At 41.9% G+C, this 8,494-nt stretch overlaps 1 protein-coding gene across 1 annotated transcript; it reads right to left on the bottom strand.

Moving 5' to 3' along the window:
* Positions 1-257: 257 nt before the first annotated feature.
* On the bottom strand, positions 258-7,384 carry LOC113030820 (septin-5-like). The gene is made up of 13 exons (XM_026182546.1): positions 7,169-7,384; positions 6,706-6,728; positions 4,733-5,107; positions 3,994-4,090; positions 3,622-3,708; positions 3,390-3,513; positions 3,078-3,212; positions 2,862-2,979; positions 1,870-1,971; positions 1,648-1,744; positions 1,299-1,461; positions 1,072-1,174; positions 258-980 (listed from the first exon to the last, which is right to left on the bottom strand). The coding sequence occupies exons 1-13, from the start codon at positions 7,212-7,214 to the stop codon at positions 909-911; spliced, it is 1,542 nt and encodes a 513-aa protein (XP_026038331.1). The 5' UTR covers positions 7,215-7,384; the 3' UTR covers positions 258-908.
* Positions 7,385-8,494: the final 1,110 nt, after the last annotated feature.

The following is an 8,494-nucleotide window of genomic DNA, read 5'->3' as shown; positions in this document are numbered from 1 at the left end:
CACGTCCTTATCATTTAGCACCAATATGTCTCCTATCAAACATGTCTGGGACATTCTGGGTCAGCGTGTTCATCAGTGTGTCTTTTGCATGATGAACACGCCCCAACCAGTCAAACCAGCCCCTCCCTGAGCCTGGATCCACCAGTTAAAAGAGGGGTTTTCCTTCCCACTGTCGCCAAAAGTTTGCTAATAGGGGGTTTTCTGATTGTTGGAGTTTTCTCTGTATTACTGTAAGGTCTTTACCTTATAATAAAAAGCATCTTGAGGCGACTGCTATTGAGATTTGGTGCTATATAAATAAACTTGAACAGCAGCAATCATCATTATCATTGTACAGCTGCAGGCTGCTCATCCAGGAATGGAGAGCAATTCTTCCACACATCCAGGAGTTGGGTGACTGCTTGCATTGGATCACATCTTATATTTACATATGCCATAGTGTTGGTCTATAAACTCTATTTAAAACACTGACTTGTGTTCCTTTTTTAGCTAGCATGTGACTAAAACAGTTGGAGCACTCTGGTTTTTCGAATGGGTGACTCATTCCAAAGTCCAAATCAGTTATCCTGCTGAGATGCTCCCAAACAGCAATACTGAGCTTTTGACTTGCATGTCCTTGCAGTATCCTTAATAGTTATAGAATGTTTTAGGATAAAGTTCATGATTTTTCTTTTCTAAAGGCGTTTAGGATTAGGAGGTTAGATCGGGAGTTAGATCTGGAAAAAACAGGGAAATCTTTTCTAGTATCTTTGGAAAGTCGGGATTCCAACTATGATTCTCACTGCAAGTTATCCTAAGTAAGAACAATTAGAAATAGGCTCAGTTTCAAGCTTGCCAATTGCCAAGGCCTCCTCTGTGACTCTGGGTGCTCCTCGTCTGGCTCCTGTTTCAGGGATGTACGGTGAGAATCAGCAGCCACTTCTATGACTGTGCTGCATCTGCTCCTGAATCCGCTCCAGCACCTCCTGCATCTTTCTCAGCTTAAAAACAAAATAAGAGAGTAAATACAGGTCTGATTACTCATAAGCTAAGTTGATGAATGAATGAATGAATGAATGAAGAGAAACACACCTCTTCATCCTTTTCATAGATCAGTCTTTCCTTCTCAGTGTCAGCGACGGCCAGAGGCAGAGGAAAGTCTGCCTCACTACCGTCCCGATATTTCTCACGCAAACTAAGACCAAACCCACACACACAAAGATATTACAAAAATATCTGACCTCACTGTGCTTAACAGGGTTTTTTTCAAGTTTTTTTAAATATTGGTTTGTGGTGTTGTGCATCCTGCCTCCACCCACCTGCGTTTCCTCTCCAGCACCACCATGCGTGTCATGTTCTGGATGCACTGAGCTCTGTAGTTCTCATAGTGAATTTCCCGCGTCACGTCCTTCAGATCCTGCATGTGCGTCCTCACCAGCATGTTCCTCAGCAGCAGGAAGTCGGAGTGAGCCGGGTTCTCCACTGACCATGCAACAGCAACATTGTTACCGCATCATACTGGATTCTTTGTTATCAAATGGAACAACAGCCAGGTGCGCAACTGACACAAAATGTACTCTAAGGGGTAATGATTGAGTAAAAGTAAACCAAAAAACATAAAAAAAAAAAACTAAAGTAAAATTAAAATTAAAAGGCTTGGGGTAATACCTTCTACCACGCCCCAGGGATAGACGCGACCCCTGAACTTTCGACCTTTACTCTCCACCTGTACGTTACTCCCAATCACAGCAAATGGGATGCTGTTCTGCAAGAAAACAACAACAACAACAACGACGACAAAGAAAAAAGCCCAAACTAAAATAAACCGTCAGCCTTAAAATAGACCAGACAACACATTTCAACCATGACAACGTGAATAAAATGAGGAACCTTAAGTATCTGTTCCTGTGTCTTGAAGTCTTCGTCCTCATCTGAATCACATTCAGGAAACTGGTAGATGTTTATCCCAAACTGCTTGATCTCCTCCCTGATCTGGAGCACATGAACACACATTAGGAGAAGATGTGTAACAGAAATAGATAAACTATATAACAGAGATTGGAGATCAATTACAGAACAGAACTGGGTTGCCAGAGGGTCAAATCGGCCCTGCTGGATAGCTTTGCATAGTTTGAAATTAAAGGAGTCATGAATAATTCCAACTTGGTGCACTGCAATTCCTGCTGTGTTGTGATACAAGGCAGGACGGATCCATGCGTACACCAAACTCTGACCCTAACTGCAGAAATCAAGACTGCTTCAATCCGATCAGACCAGGTAATGCTTTTCCAGTCTTTTTGTGTCTGGTTTCAGGACCCTGTGCAAATTGTAGCTTCAGTTTCCTGTTCGCAGCTGACTGCAGTGCCACCTGGTGTGATAACCTGACATTGTGCTTCAAAGTTCCACATGTGTGTTCAGAGATGCTCTTCTGAATACCTTCACTGTAATGAACGGCTATGTGGGTTAATGTTGCCTTCATGTTAGCTCCAAACAGTCTGACCATTATCCTCTGACATCAACAAAGATTTTTCACCCAGAGAACAGCTGCGGGCTGGATATTTTCTCTTTCTCAGACCATTCTCTGTAAACCCTAGAGATGGTTCTGTGGGAAAATCCCATTTAGATCAGCAGTTTCTTAAGTACTCAGACCAGCCCTTCTGGCCCCCCAAAACTATGTCACATTCAAAGTCTCCTAAATAATCTTTCGTTCCCATTTTGATGCTCACTTTGAACTTCAGCAGGTCCTCTTGGCCATATCTATATGCCTAAATGCATTGAGCTGCTCCTGTGTGATTGGCTGATTAGATATTTGTGTTAACAGAGAGTTGAACAACACCCAGTGAAGCAGCCGTGTGTACATATTGGTATAACTGAGCTGTTACCTTCATCTTCTTTCTGCAGACCTCTGCTGGTGTCAGGCTGTCAGCTTTGGCCAACACAGGAATTATGTTGACTTTTTCATGAAGCGCCCTCATACAGTCCACATCCAGAGGTCGAAGGCTGATAAGAGAAAATAGTCACATACAGAAATGTGCAAAAATAAGAAAAAGTTTAGCTGATGCTGTTGGAACAGTGTTATCGCCGTTTCATCAGTGTACCCATGTCCGAACGGTGAGATGAAGTAGAGGCAGCAGTGGACTCTGTTGTCCTGAATGTTTCTTCTGTTCAGCCCGCTCTCGTCTCTGAAGTACTGTTCAAACTGCTGGTCGATGTAGTCGTCTATGTGCCTCCAGCTGATGCAGAAACAGAAAATGAATGAGTGAAACCTGGAGGCACACTGACACTCAATGTCAGCGATGAAATCAAGGGCTACGTATGTGCTTCACGAGTTCAATTCAAATGCCACCAAAATACCAAAGTCTTGCTCGAGTTAAGCTGGTTTGACTGCGAGGAGGAGTTCGTGACCTCACCTTTCTGTGTTGTTGACGGCATCTCCGAACCCTGGCGTGTCTATGATGGTGAGCCTCAGTTTGACTCCTTTCTCCTCAATGCCAACGGTGTGTTTGATGATGGCGACTGTTCGACTGATCCGCTCTGTAAGCGCACGCAGTTTGTTCAAAGACGCATGAGATCACACACGTGACATCAGATTGTGTGTCTACCCCCCCCCCCCAATACAGAAAGTGAAAAACTAATACTTACCTTCAGCATTGAGAACTTTTCTGTCCTTGTAAAGATCCGTGAGGAACAAACTGTTGATTAGTGTGGATTTACCGAGACCGGACTCCCCTACAGAGACGTTTGAGTAAGGTAATAAATCATCTGTCTTCCTCGGAAGAATTTGTGTCAACAGATAAAGTTACAAGGATTTATGGACGCCACGCTCCCACTAATCAGTGGCGTGTTTTAATGATCGCTGGCAGAGCAGTGATGTCCGTTATCTCCACTTAAGAAGATATTTTTTTAACTTTGTTTTACTCGTTTATCATCACTTAAGTTTTTTGATATTTTATATTTTTGACTTGTTGTGCCTTTTGTAAAACCCTTCCTCCTCAGGAGAGAAATCAGACTCACCTGCGACTATGAGTGTGAATGTGAAGCCTTTCTTCACAGTTTTTCTGTGGACCTGGTTTGGTAATGTGGCAAAACCTACGTACTCCTTGTCCTGATCCTAAAGAAGGAAAATACAAAGATAACATACACATATGGGGATATTTACTGCTTCAATTAGAAATTCTCTCTACATCCTCGAGCTTCAGTGCTCCTTAGTTAATAAAGCAGTCAGATATGGGCCTGAAATGTCCAAACTGGTTATCAGTAGCCCTGTCGTTCTCCTCATGGATACTGTAGCACTTATTATCTTGAATAAATAAACATATATTGTGTCACAATAACAGCCATGACTCTCGCGTCACAGGCTGATCCCTATTGGGCCACAAGCTGGACTGCAAAGGATCACGAAACCTCATTTCACTTTGCCTTTGCCCCAGAAGCTTCGGTGCACCAACGGTGAGCAGACAAGAAAGGAAACCATAGACGCGTCTTAGCTTTAGAGCTTAATATGCTCTTTAAGGGCCAGACAGATGTGATAACCAAACTCGCTTGCCGCTTTTTTTCCCCCTGTGTGAAAGTTGATGTCGTAAACTGTGTTTCTTTGAAAGCTGCATGAAGGAGTTGGAAACTGTTGAACGGGTACTGAAAGTGGGTGTAAGGTTTTAAAGATGTACTACGAAGTAAAGTAACACAGAGGTTCAGGCAACAAACATTTAGAGACATAAACAGCCAGACATTATATAAAATAGTAAAAACATACCTCAGGAGAGTCGTAGGGGTCAAAGCGTCCCCAGGGGCTACGTGGGCGCATGGAAGGGCTGAGCGGCGAGTCCAAAGACACCTGAGAAACAATCTGCCTCCTCAGCGGTAGCTGCTGAAATTCTGGATCTAGTCCCATGTGATTATGCCTGGGAGGGACTGCTGGAGAGCCCCTGGGGTGGAAGGGGATGGTGCGGACCAGAGAGGGAGTCCCAGGAAGGCTGAGGTGTCTCCCGTTGATGGGGCTCCCAATGCCTTCTGCTCCATAGTGGCCTGGTCTCTGGTGCTGTTCACCAGAGTGAGACATGAGAGGCAAATCCCTCATGGCATAAGGATACTGCATGTCCTCCTGGTCCCTTATGGACAGACTGGACAACTAAAACAGAGAGCAGCATGATTTTTCCTCTATCTGATATATTTTTTTTTAAATTAGGCACAGCAGACGAATATACCTCAGCTGACAGGACTCTTGTGAAAGCCCCTCTCTAATTATGAGTGTGTGGATATATGTGGCTGATAACCGTGCTCTCCTGAAGGTACCGCAGTGATGCTGGGCTGAGGCTGATTTTGGTCATCTGATAGGGGAAAACAGCTCACTTATCTGCCTCTTTTTCTCATTGTGGCTTTGTGTATGTGTCCACAGCCTATGTATGTGTCCACAACATAGACGGATTATCACCACACTCACTCAAGATTGTTGTCTAAGCCTCGTGTTTGCAGTCAAACAAAAAGATGGGTAAGCTGGAGAAACATCGAATCCTAAAACCTGAAGAAAAGTCGCATCATGATTAAAATACTCATCATTCGTGTATCAATCATTGGTCATGGTTGTACCTCTGTCTGTCTGACCTCAGCGAATCAATGGTAATGCTGATATTTTGGCTTTAACAGCAGTAACTGGAGGTGTTTTTCCCCTAAGATAAGCACTAACTAGGCTTCCTGTTAATCTCATAACATTACACACTCCAGACTGCCTGTTGTGAGAAGACAGAAGGTTTCTCACAACAGACCAATAAGATTGTCTTTGTCCTCAGAGGAATTAACTTAATAACTTAAATTTCCAGGGTAGCCACCTGTCCCAGGAGCTCTGTGTCACAAGGCTTTGACAAGGAGATATAAATAACTTAACAAAGAATAGAAGCTGGAATTTATTAAAATGGTAATTGAAGGAGGCCATGAGGGGGTGATCTGTATTCCGGTCATGCAGTAAATGAATCATAATGCTATGACAGTAAAACCATGATTTTTTGGTGTTCCACTGTAATTTTCCTCCCGCCCTTTAGATATCTTTAACACTACTAAAATTAAAATAACCAGGAAACTAAAAAGTCTGATTGTTTGTTGCTCTCTGAATACATGGCCTAATGACGTATCTTTTCTTGCAGTGTTGGACTAAACCCTTCACTGATTAGGTGTGACCTGTGATCTCATTATACCGTTACAAATGCCGTCGTCCATCTGTCCAGGCAGGATGTAGAGACCGTTTGAAGCTGGAGGTTCGTAAACAATAGGGTCAAACCGGATATACCCACAAGGCTGTGAGTGCCGGTTTCTCAGGTTCGTTCAGCATGAAATCTATAGCTAGTTAAAAATAACCCGAATTGTATGTTTTTGTGCTGATTTTGTAGTTTTCCAAAACTTCACTCCACACCTGCTTCCACACAAAATGACTGTACCCTATGATGAGGAGCTAGGATAGGGAATTTCCACCTGCTTTATCCAAGATAAACACCCTGGGCTCTTAAAGTGGTTAAAGGAATGCAGAAAAGCGCCGGCCACGGTGCTGCTGGATTGACCAGGGTTTATCTGGCATTCCTCTACCTGTCAGCTCTCATTACCCACAAAACTTTGCAGTAGGCTTAATCCAGCTTCTAGCGCTCCGACAGGGTTGGGGTTTGGAGATTTAACTCTTAAACACACACATAAGCTCAAACAAACACTACTTCTATAGGCTACTCTACAAAATTGTCCTACCTCCTTGCCCGAGAAAGTTGAAGCTTTGTTTTGAGGAGAGCAAATTGGAAAAAATATATATTAAAAAATTATTTATTCAGGTTTGCTGCATCCATCCTGCACAAGCTAAAAACGTAATCAATTTAACGTTACTACACACCCTGATGTCTAAAAAGTAAATCTGCAATAAAATGCAGAACTGAAATGGAAAAAATAGCAGAAAAATACTAAATGACCCATAACCCCCCATTGTTTATACAAACAGATAAACTGATGAAATTACAGTAAATAAGATGAGAAAACATTAGCTTAAGAATACAATAACCTACAGAGATATAAATCCTTGCAGGATTGTCACAGGCTGCAGCTTCAAATTGGCTGAGCAAATTTTATCTGCTGAAAGTATCAGTGTAGGCCAATTCCAGTTGCTTTCTGAAGGAGCCTTGTTCTGTAGACTTGTATATTAACTGGATTATAGACTTACCTTTTTTATTGCTGCGAAATCTGACGGGAGAGGACATGTGCTCCATGCTGCTGGTATTCAAGCTGTCCCTGGATCAGAGGAGGGCAGCGCATGGCTGCAGCACAATGCTGCAGATGCTCTGTGGGCGTGTGCGTCCCTGAATTATACTACTCAGCTCCGGGTGCACCCTGCTCCATGTCTACTCAGTGTTACCGCTTTTCTGTGGTTACAGAACAGCTTAATACAGCTCAGCGATCATCATCATCATCATCATTATAATAATGTTAATGGAATGATTGTGAATCTTTAATATATTTAAAAAACACAAATTTCATGCAAAAGTTTGAGTGTGTTTTGCATTTTCTCTAATCCACAGAGGGTCAAAAGCATACATACAGAAGTCAAATGTAATATTTGGTTAAATATCCCTTAGCAAGCTGCACCTCAACCAGATGCTTTTAGTAGCTATAAACAAGCTTCAAGCACAATTCTGGCTGGAAATTTGATCAGTTTTGGTAAAGTTCATTTAAATTAGTTGGTTTCCTGTCACAGACACAGATTTTAAACTTCGTTCACAAATTTTCAATAGGATTGAGGTTGGTACTTTGGAAAGGCCCTCCCAGAAGCTGGATGTAAGCCTACTTTCCAAAACCAGTTTTGATGTGTGTTTGGGATCATTGTCCAGGTGGAACTTCTCAATATTTTAAAGATTCATTCATCCAGCTGTTGATTTGAGGTAAAGTTGAAGAATTAGAAGGTACTCTTAATTCTTCCCAACTTCTGTAAATCTACAGTACAGCGTCATAGATCTTCACTGAGATCCATGGACTTCCTCATTGTTTGGAGTATTGGTCAATCTGAGGCTCTATGTATAACTAAACCTGTGTGGATTATAGAAAATACTGTTTAAATTCTGATTTGTGACCCATTGTTTATTTAAGTCATTAAAAATCTATGATGTACAATCCTTCCACATAGCAAATAGAAAGCTCAAAGAAACCACTAAAAGCTCAAAATTACCATGACATTTATGCACATGATGAGTTGTTATAAACCTCTGACCACAGTGAGTTAATTTTACACAAAAAATATGTTTGGAGTATTTAAGACTGGCAATCCAAGCTTGAGGTGGCATAAGATACAAATAACTTCCTATTTATAGGAGAAACCTTAAAAAAGAAAAAAAAGAAGAAGGAAACATTATCTTAGCAGTAGATTATAATACCATAATTAAAGATCTGACAAAAGTAGTGAGTAAAATTTCCAGCATTTCTATCGAGTGGCTCAAAGTGTGTTACAATGAAGAAGAGTGGAGTCTATCAAAGCAGTAAGTGTTGTGGATTTTCT

This window comes from Astatotilapia calliptera, chromosome 10 (genome assembly GCF_900246225.1).
Source record: "Astatotilapia calliptera chromosome 10, fAstCal1.2, whole genome shotgun sequence".
NCBI lineage: Eukaryota > Metazoa > Chordata > Actinopteri > Cichliformes > Cichlidae > Astatotilapia > Astatotilapia calliptera.
The sequence above is the reverse complement of the archived record's forward strand: the minus strand, read 5'-3'. Positions and strand labels throughout refer to the sequence as shown.

Bases quoted from the DNA above. Each gene is read 5' to 3' on its own strand.
- LOC113030820 (XM_026182546.1), bottom strand. From the start codon at position 7,214: ATGGAGCACATGTCCTCTCCCGTCAGATTTCGCAGCAATAAAAAAG. The intron at 3,514-3,621 runs GTAAGTATTAGT...GTGCGCTTACAG, and splicing joins AAAAGTTCTCAATGCTGAAG to AGCGGATCAGTCGAACAGTC. The intron at 1,972-2,861 runs GTAACAGCTCAG...CATGTGCTCCAG, and splicing joins TCTGCAGAAAGAAGATGAAG to ATCAGGGAGGAGATCAAGCA.